The 19,180-nt window shown below is 40.8% G+C and overlaps 1 protein-coding gene across 2 annotated transcripts in view; it reads right to left on the reverse strand.

The window, feature by feature from the left end:
* The window catches only part of CUBN (cubilin), a 307,275-nt gene that overhangs the window by 192,740 nt on the left and 95,355 nt on the right, over window positions 1-19,180 (reverse strand). For both annotated transcript variants that reach the window (XM_054522000.1, XM_024254068.2), the window contains one exon: window positions 2,044-2,194. In XM_054522000.1, coding sequence (XP_054377975.1) covers window positions 2,044-2,194 — 151 coding nt within the window. The remainder of the gene's footprint in view (window positions 1-2,043; window positions 2,195-19,180) is intronic.

Below are 19,180 nucleotides of genomic sequence, written 5' to 3' on the forward strand. Positions count from 1 at the left end.
TCTTACAGGAGAAACTAGAAAAGCACCAGAGACAGGGAGTGGTTTTTAGAAGCAGGACTAGCCTCGGAGAAGAGAGGCGAGAGGAAATTTGTCTGACAGGCATTAGGACCCAGGAGGCAAGGGTCAGGATAGATAGGATAGATGGGCAAGTCTTGCCTGGGTGACATGACTTTGAGAGTTCCACTCATGGCTGCAGGGTCAACCAACTTGTTGTTGGGACCCTGGAGCTGAATGGCTTTCCTCTCTGTCAACCCTCAGTTCAGCCCAGAAGTACAAGAAAAGCAGAAGCTGGTTCCAGGCCAACCAACGCTCCCAACTCCAAAGAGTTGGGGGTTGTTAGAGAGCCCTTTCCCAGAAAGCCTGACACCCGTGTCTTTAGTCCGGCAGCCATGCTAGTCACTTTTAACTGGCTGACAGGTGCCCGGTATTTAGCCCCCAAATTCTAAGGAAAAATAGGACAGAATAGCAAGCGAAAGGGGTCCAGTGGTACTCACCGCTTGGTGATTGTCCCATGTGGGTCACCAAAATGTGTCCGGAATTTATTCCTTCCGGTGGGTTCTTGGTCTCGCTGACTTCAAGAATGAAGCTGCAGACCCTCGTGGTGAGTGTTATAGTTCTTAAAGATGGTGTGTCTGGATTTTGTTTGTTCAGATGGGTCCGCAGTTTTTTCTTTCCAGTGGGTTCATGGTCTCGCTGACTTCAGGAATGAAGCCGCAGACCTTCGCAGTGAGTGCTACAGCTCATTAAGGTAGTGTGGACCCAAAGAGTGAGCAGCAGCAAGACTTATTGTGAAGAGTGAAAGAACAAAGCTTCCACAGTGTGGAAGGGGACCCAAGTGGGTTGCCGCTGCTGGCTAGGGTGGCCAGCTTTTATTCCCTTATTTGGCCCCGCCCACGTCCTGCTGATTGGTCCATTTTTACAGAGCACTGATTGGTCCATTTTACAGAGCACTGATTGGTCCGTTTTTATAGACTGCTGATTGGTACATTTACAAACCTTTAGCTAGACACAGAGCGCTGATTGGTGGGTTTTTACAGAGTGCTGATTGGTGCATTTACAAACCTTTGGGTAGACACAGAGTGCTGATTGGTGCATTTACAAACCCTTAGCTAGACAGAAAAGTTCTCCAAGTCCCCACCTGACCTAGAACCTCAGCCGGCTTCACCTCTCAGTAGTTTCCAAACTTTAATCACCAGGGAGACCAGTTAAGACACAGATTATTGGGCTCCACTTCAGAGTTTGTGATTCTGTAGGCCTGGGATGGGGCCCAAGAATTCGAATTTCTAACAGGTTTCAGGTAATGCTGATGCTGCTTTCTAGGGACCACATTTTGGGGACCACATTTTGGTAACCACTGCTCAGGGGCTCTCCACTTGCAGATTGGCCCACCTGAGATTTGAAGACATTTCAGATCTCTTGTTAAGGAAGACCTTTCATCTTCAAAGGAATGATGATCCCTACCTGCTTCCTGAACCACCAATTCATAGGTGGGATCCAGATGTGACCCTTCCTGTTTGACAACTACAACACATGCCCCTGGCTTTGTGCATCGCAACTCAAATTCTCCTCCTCTCAGGCCAACCCTGCCCCTTCCTTTTCCCCAACCCTGTCTGACTGACTTTCATTCTTTCTAGTCTATCCCTACCCTTTCTCTGCTTAACGTCAAGGTGAGCCTTAAGTCTCATTCTATTCCATTGCTGAGATACTCCCACCCCAACTTGCAGTTAGCTTGCTATACCCAGGTTCAACTCTTCATCCCTAGAAACTTCATTCTGCTTCTTTCTTCATCTAAGGCAATTTATTACTACACCTACAATTAACCAAATTCTTTCCACTTTGATGTCACTTCCTCTCTTAATCCTAACAGACTTAACTCTCCAAGTTCCATCAATGTCTAAGTATATTTCTTAAACCCTTGCATAAGATTACTACCAGGGTTCCATTATTTGTTCATGGTATTGTTTCTAAGTTTGGAATTGAAAAAGAAAAAATTCTTGGTCAAATAGCAACTGCAAATACAACTGAGATCAGCACCTGGCTTACCGTAAACAAACCACTGCATCTGAAATCCTTTCTCACGGTGGCCAACCCCATCTGTAAGGAGCAGCACTTGAAGCTTGGAGCTTGTAGTACTCCCTGGAGGGGGCAGGTCTACTCCACAGTAGCGTCCCATCCGCCGTGGTCCATCATAGAGCTGAAATCAAAGAGAAACTTTCCCATGTAAAAACACATGTTGGTCGGATGGAAAAATCCAAGTCTACCCAAGTAGCAAAAGCTGTTCCTTGGTTCAAAAGTTAGAGGTAAATCTCCTGAGGAGGGTTGAGTACACAGAACTCAACATAAGAATTAAAAATTGATAATTGCATAGAGAGGGTATTAGAGATGGATCTGATTCCTAAGCCAATAAATTTGGAAACCCAACTAGTAACTTTTGGTTTTATGTCAACCTAGCAAGTCCAAAGTATAATTCAGGCTCAGAATAGGGAAATAGTAGGCATTCACATATTAACAACACATAGGGGGGCTCAATGAATAGCAGCTATTATAATTGTAAGATATAATTTTAAAATATTTTTAAATGTTTATGGGTACATATTAGGTGTATATATTTATAGGGTACATGAGATACTTTCACACAGGCATGCAATGTGTAATAATCATGTCATAGAAAATGGAGTAGCCATCCTCTCAAGAGGTAATTTTTAAAATAAATGCTACCTGTAAAATAATCAGACATTTTAGAAATATATGAAAAAGGAAAATACAAACATTGATTCGACTAAAGACAAACACTGTTAATATTTCATTAAATCCAAAAATTTCTTGATACTTTTTTCATTTGTATATATGTGTAATATACCTATTTGTGCAGGTTTATATATGTGTTTATACATTTGAGCTATGTATTTAGTTGTGTTTCTTGTTTTTCATTGAACATATCACTTAATTGTGTAACCCTTGGCATAAAATGCCACAAATATAATGTATTTATATTATAATTCTATTGTTGTTTCATTTATTTCCAATCTTTTGCTGATATAAATAGCTGTTTGATACTTCAAATGTGTCTTTTAAAAGATTCCTAGAAAGGGAATAACAAACAGTATAATCATATGGCTTTTTATAAAATATTATTAAATTTCTTACCAGAAAGTTTATACCAACTTGTCCTCCCACCAGCAGTTAACAGAGGTGTTTCTTTCAGCAGAGCTTTGTCAGTTATGATGACGATCATGTTTTAAACTAGTACTGATAGTGAAAAATTGCCTTTTTGTAATTGTCTTAATTTGTGTTATTTTGATCACTTTGACATTGAAGGATTTTTTTTTTTTCATGTTTAGGGGCATTTAGATTTCTTCTCTTGGAAATTGTTTACTGATGTCTTTGCCCATTTTTCCATTGAGGTATTTATACATCTTCAAGGAGAAATGGAGGGTGCAAGGTTGTGTCCCCTTAACCTACCTCATTTAATGATTTTATCAGCTGTATATCTCCAAACTGAAAAATAAAAATTAAAAAACACAAAAATCTCTCTAGTATATCTCTTCACTTGAGAAAGATAATGGCAATCCAAAAAGACTGGCTTCCTCAGGACTAAGGCCATTACATTGTCACCTAATCGCCTTCATGTTCCCTTTAAACACTTTGTTCCAGTTACCCTTGGGATAAGCTGCCCATGACAATGAAACAGAAAATACCTGGTAATGGACTCATGGATTTCCTCGAGGATTCCCTTGGAGAGTACATCTACTTAAGAGTATGTGTGAGTGTCTGTGTGTTTGCACACGTGTCCGTGCATAAATGTATAATCTGGATTCAATAAATTCTGGACTGACCAAATTATTTTCATTGAAAAAAACGTTATGACATGAAATATTGTTTGAAATATATTGATTTGAGTGTGGAGAACTTTACCACCAAATGTTACAAAGCACCTCATGGAGCCGCCCCTAATCCCTGCAGTCAGGCATAAATTAGTCTGCCTTTGAAAGCCCTTAGCTTTTCGTCTGTGCTTCTTTTGTGGAAATGGTCACATCCCCAGGCATTCTTGTTATGGGCTTGTGTGTCTTACCTCCCCTACTGATTGTGAGTCGCCTTAAAGCACAGACCACCTCTGGCCTTCCCCTCACTGCCCAGAGCAGGGCTTTGATAAAGGCAGTTTCCCCGTGCATCTCCAATGAATGAAGGCAGTGATTTCCCCCGCCAGCTGTATTTATTTTACTTAGGACCCAATCTGCATGATGACTTGCACTTTGTATAGTTAGAGAGGTAGTAGTGCCATACAATCCTCAATTTCAACAGGCTCCTCTCAGACCATAAAGGATTTGGACCCTTTGTGCCACTCCGTAGAAGGGAGAACCAGGTGAGGGCCTTGTTTAAGGTCATGATAAATGGCAGATTTTTAAACCTTGGCCTGTCTCGTTGAGTTCTCAAATTGGCTGCTCAACATAAGTGCTTGTGAGATTTCAGGGAAGGTCAGCAGACATTTTTAAAAAGACAAGCTCAGAAGCCCATTATGTCATTCACCCCAAAGTACTAAACCTAAGCATTTTAAGCAAATGAATAAAGATGAGTTTTATTTTTCAGGCTTACTGCTGTAGCTTCCTTTTTTTCTGTTTTTCGTACTGCTGCTTTGAATGTGTATATTTATTACCAAGTTTCTAATATTCTACACATTTATCAGAAGCCTCCCCTATAATGAATAGGGGAGAATGAGAGAATAATAAACAACAGAAAATGAAGAGAGAAACGAAATGGAACAGAAGCTTTTCACCTTAGCGCTCAGTCCCACCCTCTCAAGCAGGCAGAGAAACGGGAGGGCGAGAGGCCAACCTTGCAGTCTGTGCTTCTAAATCCCTGCTTCCCTGCAGGAGATTCATCTCAGCTTTAGAGTTTTTCTTAATTCTAGGGCATGAAGTCCAGTTTTAAACTAATTAGCACAGAAACAAACATACTGCTCCCAATTAGTGGAGTAATTAGCAAGCAAATGCTCTACCATCTTTCACTCCCAAAATCTTAACCTTTGGATTGTAATTTAGTGACCAAAGCATAAATTATTTCATTTTTGTCAGGCCTCTGAGCCCAAGCTAAGCCATCATAACCCTTATCCAACAAAACATAAGGTAAGATTTCTCCATAACTATAATCACCCTAAGCTCGATGGGTCTTATGGAATACTAGGTCGCAACATGTTGAGGAATCATATTTTAATTCTGCACAAGGTCATGAACAACATAGCATTTTTGCCTCTCAGCTCTGCAAGGTTAAGAGACGTGGCATTTTCACATGACTTAGAGGGATTTTTTTTTTCCTTTCTTCCAGATGGGATTACACATTGAAGGAGACCCCTGAATCTCGGCTGTTCAGTGGTCTTTAATAACACATTGTAAAAGTAGTGGGTGGGGGTGGGGGTGGGGGTGGGGGTGGGGGTGGGGGTGGAGGGGCGAGGCAGTAGGTTTGGGGGGCAACACTGATGAATGACAATTAGTTTCTTTTTGCCTTTGAGGGGGAGAAAATTATGCATTAAAATAAACATCAAATAGACATTTATGAAAATGCTTAAATATCCAATCAAGTAATAAATGTGTAGAACAATGTCTCGAAAAGGGGAAAAAAAACCTCATACCTCGTTTTTTAAAGTTTGCCGTTAATAAAATCAGGTTTTTTGTTTATATTCCCACAGATGGGTAACGTCACCTCTACAATTCATTCCCGCGCAGATTGACCACCCAAAACCACACAAAAAGGAACAGTCATTTTTCAAAGTATACAAATACAGGTTACCATGGAAACCCGTCTCACTGATTCTGATTTTGTTTTCAGAGCAGAATGTTAACCACAGGACGTTCCAGCTGTGACTCATTGAGACTACTGACAAGCTCGCTGGAGTGGCCCTGCTTTTAGAAAGCCTAAAAGTTCACTGCTCAGAGTGAACAATACTTGAAGTTCTAATTGAGTTACAGAAAGGAAACTAGTAAAAGCTAAGAAAGATTGCGATTCTCACCTTGAATATGCAGATCTAATTTCTATAACTGTGTTTAGGGGTGTTTTTCTAAATTACTAAAATAATGCTTACATTTTCAAATTGGCCATTAAATATATCTTCAGATGTGGAGATGTGTATATTACAAAACCTTCCTCTGTGAAATCTTTTGTTATTCTCTTAAAGAGATTATTCATTTAGGATTTTCGTGGTTTAGGTCTCCCCACCCCCACCCTACCCCCAAATATCTCAACTCCTCTTGACACACTCAGAGAGGAAGGAAATCTCTTGCCTTAGCCACACTTACCAGTTTCTATGTACTTCCTTTGTGCGGGTTTGATAATTTGGCACATAGTTTACAATACCATTAGTGAATTCAGACTCCAGTTGCAATAGGAAATGATCTGTGGACTTCTAAATAGGAAGGACCCATAACAAAGGGGAGGATATAACACTGAAGACACCAAGTGTGGTCAATCACTGATAGAGATCCAATTTCTTTGTAAGACTGAGGGTACTTAGGAGTCACTGACAGTCAAGTTCTAAGTGAGCAGAGACCCAGACACCCCACCTGTCCCCTCAGTAGAAATCAACTTTATGAATTGCAGGATCTCCAAGAACAAAAATATGCCTTTCAAGTGCCTTGCTTGCTAAATTGTTTTATGGCTAAAAATTTAAAACTGTAATAAATTAAAATTACAAGTAATTATATATATCAGCTTGGGATGTAGAGATTAACTATTTTTTTGTTCGTTGGTTTGAGATAGGATCTTGCTCTGTTGCACAGGCTGGAGTGCAGTGGTGCAATAAGGTTAACTGTAGCCTCACCCTCCCAGGCTCAAGCCATCCTCCTGCCTAAGCCTCCTGAAGGCTGAAACTACAGGCATGCAGTACCATGCCCAGCTATTTTTTTTTTGTATTTTTTGTAGAGACAGAGTTTTGCCATGTTGCCCAGGCTGGTCTCGAACTCCTGGGCTCCAGCAATCTGCCCACCTCGGCTTCCCAAAGAGCTGAGATTACAAGTGTGAGCCACCATGCCCAGCCCCAAACTCACTTTAGAATCACAGTAAGTGACAATTAAAACTCAGCCCTTTCTGTTTTAGATTGACATCTAATTCATACTGTTTGTAAATGTTGTTTCTTTTATTTCCTGGAAGGTTTTCTGGAAGAAAATTCTTTTTAATAGGAGAAGATCAATTTTAAGAATTAATTAAATATAGTCCATGTAGAAAAAGCAACTCAAGAGTTTCTTTAGGATGATATCATTAAAACATGGAGAAACTTCTGGAGAATAATTTGGTCGATTTCCAATTATAAATCTTTGCAAATTCCAAAAAACCTCTATTCTTTAGAGCTTAATATGTAATTGAAATAATTCATCTGCTGTGAGGAGAAATTTTGGGTGTAGTAGAGAATCCCCTATTCTTTCTACAGAATAAAAATTCTACTTAATGAAAAGACGATCGTTAAATTTTTGAGAACTATACTCAATGAGTTTATAGAGTGGCATTTTGAAGTCAGTGTCACTAATAGAAGATTATATTTCAATCACAAGCAGGAAAGCCATTTTACTGTAGAACGTACTAGACTAATGTCAATGTAGCCAGAGCCAGGCTCTGTGTTCATAGCCCAGCTCTAAAATTTAGAGAACACAATTTTGTGAAAATTATTGAACTTCTTCAAGCTAAAATGTCTTTATCTATAAATCTGGCACCATAATGGTACTTATAATATTGTTGCCAACAGCAAATGAGATAAACAATGTAAAACGTTTGCTATGAGGCCTGGCATATGGAATGTGCTCAAATTGTTACTCTAACTCTTTGTCAGAGGCAAAGGGAATCAACATTTTTTCCAGAGAAACCACCCAAAATAGCTATGAGAAAAGAAAGATGTTGGGGATTAGAGAACAGGAGCTGACTCACATAAAAGAGTTCATAGAAATCATCACTGGTAGGGCAGATGGGGAAGTGATGAATTCAGTGAGGAGGTGGAGGCCATTCCTTGCAGTGTGTTGCTATGACAACTTGGGCATTGTGGAGACTGAGGCATCCCAGATAGCCATGCAGAAACCAAGGAGAATCATCCTGTGTGGGGTGGAGATAAGCATGCTGTGTGTGTGGAAGGGATTGCGGGAGGACAGACCATGCAGGGGGACAGAAGCAAAGAGAGTTAGGAAACAGAGGCTGTTAAGGCTGCCACGGTGAGGTGGAGAGAGTCCACTGGCAAGCAAAGTGGCTCTCATGCTAAAAGTGAGAAGCATTTCTTCCTGCTGCAGCCTCCCTTCCCCTTTGGGTCCTACCCAGCCCTGTAGTTCCTGCTGCTGAATCACTGGAGCTCCAGAAGGATGGGACCTAGGGAATTCTCAGGGCATCTGCTCACATGTTCCCCACCCCCAACAACCACCACAGCAGGATCTATGGAGAGGCTTCATTAGGGTGATTGTTAAAAATGTTGTTGCTGAGGTTTGCACTCACATCTCCTGGAGAAACTTGGAACTTTATCGAAGTTTAGGTTACTTTACATTTGAAGGGCTTTGAAATGTTCCTGTAACAACAGTAGAAATTGCAAAACAAGAATCACAGAGGCTGGGCGTGGTGGCTCACACCTGTAATCCCAGCCCTTAGGGAAGCCGAAGCGGGTGATCACTTGAGGCCAGGACTTCAAGACCAGCCTGGGCAAAATGGCAAAACCCTGTCTCTACCAAAAATACAAAAAATTAGCCGGGTGTAGTGGCATACGCCTGTAATCCCAGCTACTTGGAAGACTGAGGCAGGAGAATCGCTTGAACCCCAGGAGGTGGAGCTTGCAGTGAGCCAAGATCGCACCACTGCACTCCAGCCTGGGAAACAGAGCAAGATTCTGTCTCAAAAAAAATAAATAAACAAAAAATAAGAATCACAGAGGAGACACAGCGCTCCCATTGTGGATAAGCAAAGCCCAAGGGGGCAAATGCAAAATCAAATCATGGTGGATAAATGAGGCAAATGTAGAGGAAGGCTGATAAGCAGAGCATGGTTGATCCCAGCTGACTCCAAGATGGCCCTCAGGAGGCTAAGTCCCCTCCATAAGGCACATGGCCACTCATAGCACGCTCCCTGCCATAGGCACAGAAAAAGCCTCCTTGCCATGTGCTGACAGGGTGGCACAGGAAATATGAAATATCATCTAAAAGTAACAATTACTCATAATGTCGGGCTTTGCATGAGAGCAAAAAACCCATCAAAAGACCACATTTTGAGTTACCTGGTGTCACCCTGAGTTACAGGTCTGTCTCATACAAAAACCAGTGTTTCCTTTCTATGTGGTAGCTAGTTGCTGTCTGCTTTTACTAGTGAATTTACATTTTTATTTTTGCTTTCTATATATTACTCCTATTAGAAGCCACAATTTGGGTCTTTTTATTTTTTAAATCATTGTCTAATCATGGATATGGGAAAACATTTAACTACAAAGATACTTATCTCAGAACTGTTTATAATGGTGAAGATTTGAAAAGATTCTAAGTGTTTCACAACAGGAATTGGTGGCTGTATTGTGATGATGGAATGTGCAATGTTGAAAAGGACACAATAAATAACATGCGGAAATAGTCACAAGCTATTGTTAGGTGAAAAAAATCATTATGGGTTAGTATGTACTGAATAATCTCCTTCGCATATTAAAATAAAATAAATATACAAGGAGCGATGACAGGAAATCAATACCACCAAATATTAGTAATAGTGATATAATTTAGGATTTTTTAATCTAGCTTTTTCTACATTTTCCCAATTTCCTATAATGACTATAAATTCCTTTGTGATCTGATAAATTTGTTTGTAAAGCAATATCTTTGGGGACCTATTGACATGGCAGTAGAGATATGCATTAGTAATGCTTCTCCAATCTCAGAATTTCATACCCTTTTAGACTGTCAAATAAACACCTGGCCTACTAAAAATATTATATTGTCTATCTCCATAATCTTTTCTTATGTATCTCAAGGTTATATGTAAAAATTAATCCACTGAAATGTTACCATGTAAGGTAATCTGCTCCAGCATTAATTTAAAATCATATTTTGCCTATAATGCTTCCTTTTATCATAACTAGATTTTTATTATTAATTAGGCTAATTATTTATAAAAAAATATTTCTTTATTCCCATGATGTGACTATTATGCATTGCATGCCTGTATCAAAACACACCATGTACCCCATAATATATACACCTATTAATTACCCACAAAAATTAAAAATTTTAAAAATAATAATGTCTTCAGATGTTCAGGGACTGACGGCTTCATGTAAACATAAGTTTCGATAGTCACTGATGGAGCAAGGGCTCCTAAATCCCTCCCTAGTGGTAAGTGAAATGCTTTGAAAGCTAAGCATACTCTCCTGTGTATACATGAAAATTTAATTCCATAAACCTCGGCCTTCCCTCTGCCAATTGTCCTGCTACAGTAAAACACTAAACATTTATTATTATTATTATTATTATTATTATTATGCCTCTTAAAATTCTCGCCACCTGCTGCAGATGGTCTCAGGAACAGAGAAGAACCTGGTTCGTAGAACAATGTGAAATCATAGGCCTTTGAGCTGGAAGAAGCCGGAGGACAGCCATCCGGGATCTCCCTGAAGACAGTGAGAGCAGGAAAAGAAAGTCTATTAAATAAGGAGCCTGCCGGGTGCGGTGGTTCACGCCTGTAATCCCAGAACTTTGGGAGGCCAAGGTGGGTGGATCATGTGAGGCCAGAAGCCCGAGACCACACTGGCCATCAAGGCGAAACCCTGTATCTACTAAAAATACAAAAATTAGCCAGGCGTGGTGGTGGGCGCATGTAATCCCAGCTACTCAGGAGGCTGAGGGAGGAGAAGGGCTTGAATCTGGGAGGCGGAGCTTGCAGTGAACTGAGAACGCAACACTGCACTCAAGCCTGGGCAACAGACTGAGACTCTGTCTCAAAAAAAATAAAGAAAGAAAACATAATAAATAAATAAATAAATAAAGAGCCAATGTAGGAACTGCAGGGTAAAGATATGTTTAAACAAAATTCTGTAATGTTGCAATTGGAAATCTTTCCCATTTTAAAAAGTAGAAAGTCAATATAGTTAGCTGAAATCCACAACTGTGATTACCAGTGTTTAAAATTTAGCATTTTGCTCAATGCATGCTTATTCATACCATGAGCCTGTCTGATAGTGGAAGAGACCTTTCGGTCGCCCTGCCTTTGGCCAGTCTGAGGAGCAGAGCAACCTGAGGTCAACCAGCAAAGACAGTGTGCATAGGGCAATTCAAGTTCTGAGCATCTAATGGAATTTTTACTGCTTCAGAGTAGTTCAGAAATTATTTTAGGTTTGATTATTATTCATCCTAATTCTGTCCTTCATGTTTGAAGAGAGGAAACACGCAGAGTTTCTTTTGAATCTGAGAGCAGAGGCTCTTTTGAAGGTTGGAACATTTGGTTCATTAACTGCTGCAAATTAATGCAATCATATGAAAATCCTTCATTGTGAAAGATGGTCAGAAAAGATCAGAATTTCTTTTTAAGGAAAGGGATTCTGATCACACTGAAATAACATTTCTTCTTTCAATTTTTTATAATTAAAAAATCACATTTTACTCAGGCCATCTTAAAACTAAAATTTCTTCTAAAATGCCTCATGCTAAACTCAATGACACTATAAAGCATCTGGCTTCACTAACTAACGGATATAGTTCATTCTAAACTTTTTTTGAATCTAGGTATCATGCTTAATATGGTGCTGGACTCATATCTGGTATCAAGGTATAAATTGAAATGTTTGGTAAACTCTTCCCAGCTTTTATGCATGTTTTTAAATAGCAGCTGAACTTAGAATTATAATAGCTTATCTCTAAGCTCTAAGCAAAATGCAAAAGTGCCAGAAGCAAACTTCCTCTGACAGACAGTTCCAGGAAGCATGACTCATCTGCCCAGGAAGCGTTGGCGGTGGAGCCATAATCAAAGTCGGCTCGGATCCACCGCTGCTCAGACAAAATCTCATCTGCTTCTCTGCATCTCGCCAACTGGAAAACAGGATTTTATCTACAGTCCCATTGGCTTTTGTAGGAAAACTGGGAGGCAGGAGAAGCAGCACTGCTTTCAACACAGTGGGGCCAATTGATGTTAATTACAATTGGGAAGACTGCTCTGAAAACCACAGATTTATTTCCCACAAAATGCTATAGAGCAAGGGCCCCAATCCCCAGACCAGTACTGCTGGCATTAAACTCTCATAGGAGCACGAGCCCTATTGTGAACTGCACATGCGAGGGATCTAGGTTGTGTGCTCCTTATGAGAGTCTAATGCCTGATGATCTGTCATTGTTTCCCAACACCCCCCAATGGTACTGTCTAATGCAGGAAACCAAGCTCAGGGCTCCCAGTGATTCTACATGATGGTGACTTGTATAATTATTTCATTATATATTACAATGTACGAATAATGGAAATAAAATGCACAATAAATACAATGCACTTGAATCATCCCAAAACCACCCTCCCACCCCACCCCTGGTCTGTGGAAAAACTGTCTTCCATAAAAACGGTCCCTGATGCCAAAAAGATTGGGGTCTCCTGCTTCAGAGCACAAAAAATAATCCATGAGACTATGTTTATGTTAAAATAACCATAGATAATATGTATTAGCACTTATTCCATGCTGGTCATTATTCTAAGTTAAAACTCCTAGCAGCTATGTAATGAAGGTAGTATTGTTATCTCCATTTTAGAGTTCTGGAAACTGAGGTAGGTAGAGGTTTAGTAATTTAATACTTTGAAAGGCATCAACTACTCAAAAAGAATTTTTCCTATTTCCTTCAGTGGCAATTCTTTTCTTAAGAATAAGCATTGTTGGTCGGGCTTGGTGGCTCATGCCTGTAATCCCTGCACTTTGGGAAGCCGAGGTGGGTGGATCACCTGAGGTCGGGAGTTCGAGACCAGCCTGACCAACATGGTGAAACCCCATTTCTACTAAAAATACAAAAATTAGCCAGGCGTGGTGGTGGGTGCCTGTGGTCCCAGCTACTCGGGAGGCTGAGGTAGGAGAATCATTGGAACCTGGGAGGCAGAGGTTGCAGTGAGCCAAGATTACGCCACTGCACTCCAGCCTGGGCGACAGAGTAAGACTCTGTCTCTAAAATAAAATAAGAGTTGTTAAACTCCAGGATACAGCAAGTCTTTATTCTCTGTAATAATAGAGAGTAACCAAAACAATTTTTAAAATGATAGGGACAATACGAACACTCCTGTTAGTCACTGAAATTAAAATTTTTTTCATTATTTTTCTTAATGGAGCTTTGAGTAAAATAAGTGGACAAAAATTATTGGATTTACCATTTGTCATTTATCCTTAGTGAGAAGTGTCAAAATGCGTTAACCATGCAGGCTGCCGGCAGAAAACAAGGGGAAAATTAAATGTCTTGAGAAATGAATCATTAATTATATCTCAGCCTAAAGAACTGAAGGCTCTCTATTTGTGAATTTCTCTACACCTTACTGAGGTGTTTCTCTTACAACAGCATCAGTGCAAATAATAACAGTGAACATTTATAGATGTGTTCGCTATGTGCCAGACTTTGTTTTGGCTCTTTACATATATGGACTCATTGACTCTTATTACTCTGTTTTACAGAAGGGGAAAGTGAGGCACATAGACACTAAGGAACTTGTCCGAGGTCACCTAGCTACTAAGTAGTGGAGTTTGGGTTTAAACTTCATTCTGAAGTTACCTGCTTCACTCTGAAGCAGGTACAGACACTACCAACTTAGCACATTCTATCATGTGTCTGGGTGCCTAGAAGACATTCTCTTGCGAATGAGTGCTAGAGGACTTACTATATCTTTGTCATTAGCATCCCATGGTAGTCAGCAGATAGAAGAGTGCTGGCTGAGGCAGTTCTAATTCCAGTGACTCCCCTCTAGAACAATAGAAAGCACAGTGCCTGGAGTTGTTTTCAATAGGGAGCTAAAGACTGGCGTTTACCTTATACCAAGCAATTTGGAAATTGAAGAACCATCCCTGGCACCTGTTTGGAATCTGTTATGCCGTCATGTGACCAGCAGTGATGTGCACTGCAAACACAAACATTGATTTACGCTTCACTTATTAGAGCGGATGCAAGGTCTTTACAAGGACAGAGGAAATTTGCCTTTAAACAGATTCTGAGAGCACAGAGAGAAAGCAAAGCCCTTATGGAGGAGTCCATGAATCGAGTTAGGGAACTCAGAAGAGAAAGAAAACAAAATGTGAACTCTGCCCGGAGAGAAAGAAAGACCTCGCTAGGGAGGAGCCACCACTCCTAACTGGCAGGGCACAAGGAATGGAGATGGCATTTCCAAGATGTGGAGGTCGGCTGGTGTAAGGGTGAGAAACCATTTCCTGAAGTGTCCCAGGAAGAAGCTGAATGACCAGGCAGGAGCTGGGCTCTCTCCAGAAGGGGTGTGGAGGGGAGTAATAAGCATTTCCTGAGGACTCAATATTTTCCAGGTGTGGGGATTACTATCTTCATTTCACACACGAGAGAACCAAAGCAGCCAGACGTTAAATTCCTTGCCCAAGATCACAGCTGGTAAAGAGCTTTGGAACCAGGTGGACTCCAGAGCCCACACTGTATTCATGCAGCACTGAGTGTGAACATAATTTCATCACTTCCTGTAGTGATGACACTTCCTGCACTGAGTATGGTTCCCCATCTCAATCCCTGTTCTCCTGTGAGCATAATTATATTCAGTTACTGGACTATTATAAGGATAGACAATTATATCTATCAAAGTATTGGTAATAGTGTCTAGCACATGATGGGCATTCCATTAATGACAAATATTACTGTAATTCTCAAAATAAACATCTGAGATGCGAATAACTCTCTAATGCCTCATGAACTTCAAAGTTTGCTTGTTTGTATGGGGGGAAATGAAATAAACTGGGAAAATATCTCTAGAATAATGTTTTCCTGAGTATGTTCTATGGAATACAAATGTCCAATAGATGTTCATTAATCAGACTTCTGGGCAAGGATAATCTCTTTGGGACTAATCTCCCCTGGTGGTTGTCCCTGCATGCAGTTCTATCTATCAGGCTATATTCTGATGTCTCCCTTTCCTTCAACCTGTTGTTCATCCATCTCTGTCAATTGTACCTCCTAAGTGCTCTGAAATCCTTCGATCACATGCTTCCTCCCCAGCAATGGTGAAAACCTGGAGCTCTCTCTCCCTTGGCCTACAGCAATCCCCTTACTGGGTCTCCACTGTTACTCTTACCTCCCTCCAGTTTATTCTGGTAGCCAGAGTGATTGTTTCAAAAGTGCAGATCTGACAACGTCCTTGAAGGACCTCCTGCTGCTCTCCGGGAGGTCTCTGAAACTCTTAACGTGCCCACCCTGCTCTGCAGGCTAGGTCCCTGTCCACCTGACAGCCTCACACTGCTCTCCTTCCAGTCCCTCACATCTCAAGCCTCCTGGCACCTGGTGTGTTATTCATCCTCAGGGAGGCCTTTCCTGACCCACAAAGGAGCTCAGTTCCCATCTCATGCCTTCTGGATATACTATAACTTTCCCTCCCAGCACTTAACACTGCCTGTGGTTAAATTTTTATTGTGTGATAAATTGATTAAGGTGTGTTTCCTCCATCATGACAAGGAAAACTGATGATAAAACAGTAACATGTCCATAGCCTAAGTGTCTAAAATATATCCTACTGACTGGATGCATGGAGAAAGGAATGAAGAATGCATATTTAGGGTAGTGACAGCCTGAGGAAATACCACAGCAAACACAAAACAAAACAACAAACCCTGCTTAATTGTGTTTTAATTTGGCATATCCCAGATTTATTAGAATATAGGTCTCTATTTGTGAAACATCTATCAACATTTGTGGCAGAGACAGTTATGTGGCTTCCGCAAATTGACTTCCCCTTCCTTTGGTTTCATGAACTACCACATGGAAGCCAGGAACACCTGCCTTTGACTCTGATGTGATTAGAAATAACCTTGTGTTGCAGTAAGCATCTGAGAATGTATGAGTTCTCCATAACAGCTAGCATCACTTTAAGTATGGACAATATCCCATGAGCCCGATGTTTCTCAGTCATGGTATATAGAATATATTGTTTAGGCTATAGACATGGAGAATATGGATGTGAAACTGCAAGATTCAGGGATACTGGTGATGTTTTTTATCCATTCTTCCACTTGGAATGCATTATTTTGCAACCGAAAGGAGGATACGGGAGTGCAACAAACTGTGATATAAGCATCTGGGGTGAACAGGATGACATCAGCAAGGATTTGGCAAGAGATGAAATGTATGTTATACAGACTGGAGGGAAATGCCTTTGATTGAAGTCCCCCACACTATCACGAGGACTTGAAATGGACTTTAGTGGAAAAGGGGAAGGAATAAGAAAATGATTTAATGGAAGATGATAGTGGTCAAGGTGCCCGATAAGGAAAAGGGGGAGAAAGTTTAGAATCAGAATACAAAAACTGTAAAGTGAATCTGACATTTTTAATATAATGAGGTAAACATAATATCAACAGTATGACCAGGCCTTGGTGAGATAAAATACATAACTCAGCCATAGCAATGGAAGAGTAAGTCCTCATTGGAAAGTAACATTTAATAGCAGGCAAATGTATGTTAACAAGACACCTATTAAGATACTTTTCCCTTCCCAGGAGAGAGCATTGAAGTGAGGATAAAACAGGCTATCTTGGTGGAAGTGGGCTATGAACGGTGGTCTCAAGTGCTGGACCAGGGGCTTGTGCAAAGCTTGCTCTTGGGGAATCCTCAAGGATTTGATTAAGTCTGGGATGAGGACTAGGAATAAATTTTTCTAACAAGATCCCCAGATGATTCTGGAATGCAGCCAGATTTGGTAGCCAGTTATAAGGACTTTATCCTCCCACCTCAGCTTCTTTTCAGTAGAGACTGCAATCTTTTGAAAAGGAAATCTATTAACACTAATGTACCAAAAGAGATCTACAGGAGTGGTGACAGGGAGACTGTTTCAACCATCTCGACACCTATGAGATGTCTTGTTCCCCCAAAAATATAGCATTTGTTGAATTCTTTATATGCTTTCCTCATATAAAGGAGACAAGTACAACTCTGGACTAACTCTGGCTAGCAAAGAATTGGTTGTTAATATGGAAGTGACCAAAACATTAGGAGACAGTGATCGCCTTGCCTTAACTTAGAGCCCGTGATGGCTGACCACTTAACCAGACTAAGGTTTTGGGGATTCAAACTTCAAAACAAGATATAAACCTATGGATTAAAAAAATAAACAAATGAAAAAGCAATTGAAAAGGAAAGAAAATTCTAGAAAATTGGCAAATTCTGAAAAACTAAATTCTCACTACAAAATCAGAAATAATTTTGGGGGGTGCAAAAAAGGAGAACCCTCTAAAGAAATCAATCTAAGCAGAAACCCAAGAGGCTCCATGGAACATTCTGATCATTTTATGGGTACACATATGAACTAGCTAAACTTTGGGAAATGGCACAGAAAAATATCATTGAACATTAGAAAAAATGTCTAATTTTAAGTCTGTGACTAGGGCAAATGAAAGATGGAAACATGGATGGGATGGATGCTTTCAGAAGAGAGTGTGATGTCAATGAAGAGGAGGTAGAAATATGCCTAGTTTGATTTTGACACTGGAAGAAGAGACATGGAATTCCAGTTTAGAAGATAAAAGAGTCAACTCATTTCAATGAAATTTCCAGGCTTAAGGGAATTATGTTCCACAGCACTGAAAGGTATAGTCATTACAGAGCTGATTTTCTAATCTTGGTGAATTCATGGGTGCTTAGTTCATGGTTAATGTTTTTGACGCAGCCATAAAAAAGAGCAAGATCAGGTCCTTTGCAAGAATGTGAATGAAGCTGGAGGCCATTTTCCTTAGCAAACTAATGCAGGAAACAGAAAACCAAGTACTGCATGTTCTCACTTATATGTGGGAGCTAAGTGCTGAGAACACATAGACACATGACAGGAAAACAGCACGCACTGGGGCCTACCTGAGGGTGGAGGGTGGGAGGAGAGAGAGGATCCAAAAAAATAATGAGAACTAGGCTTAATACCTAGATGATGAAATGATCTGTGCAACAAACACCCATGACACAAGTTTACCTACATAATAAATAAGTTCAGGGTATGTGTACTACTATTAGGGTAGTGCACATACCCTGAACATGAAAGTTAAATTAAAAAAAAAGTTTTAGCATTCCAGCAGAATCTATGCCCCTGCTCACGAGTTCTGCTTCTGCCCAGAACATAATCTGTGAACATCACTGGCGAGAGGGCTTGGCTACACTGCCCTAATGGGTACTGTCCATAGGCAGGTTAGACCCATGCATTTGCTGTCGAGCTTAAACACATGAGCTCCCTGTGCTGGGGATTTGTCACCAAGGGAAAGTCTGGTTGTATGTAAGCACTTGAGGTAAATGATCCTGTAGGGTCAAGGCTGGGGTGGTCATGTTGTTGAAGCTAAAATTCTGAGGTTGCTGAAGCTCAGAGGAAGCCTTTGGGAAGAGAGATGGGAATGGATGGGAATCCGGTCAGGGAGCAGTAGCAGAGCCTTAGGAAGTGGGAGTGGAGAATCCGCCTCACTGTCTTGGCTTCCCACTTTCTCCCGGCTTCTCAGCCTCTCCTGTGTGTGGGGAGGTGTGAGCCTTCTCAAAGTAAGCAGCCTGTCACACGCATCTGATCTCTTCATGTGGCTCAGATTGTGTTTCGGTGCCGCCACCAAGAGTGCAAGCCCAGTCAAGGAGAACCAGCAGGGCTGCCAGGGGGCTGAAGGGAAAACGTTCCAGCTTCCAAGATGGGGAAAGATTCATTCTAGAATCTTGTAGATCAGTAAGAGTAACAGTAATTTTTGGAAAAATTCTAAACTAGACAGTAAAAATAATTTGTCAACATGAAGCAAAGAAAGAGGTGATTATAATAAATGACACCTGCTTATCTATGGAGTCATGCAAAACACTGATTTCTCTTTGCGACAGTGTCAATAGAATGGTAGACTTGGGGGCTGCAGGAACACTTCCCCATGATCCCTGTGAGGGTGACAGGAAGCTGTGAGAGTGCTCCCGGGGTATGTGGTGTAATGGCTGAGAGCACTGGTGTGGAGTCACAGTGCCTGCTAGAAAGCCTGCCTTGACACTTTTAATCTTTCTGAATA

Source organism: Pongo abelii, chromosome 8, assembly GCF_028885655.2.
Source record: "Pongo abelii isolate AG06213 chromosome 8, NHGRI_mPonAbe1-v2.0_pri, whole genome shotgun sequence".
NCBI classification, from domain to species: Eukaryota; Metazoa; Chordata; class Mammalia; order Primates; family Hominidae; genus Pongo; species Pongo abelii.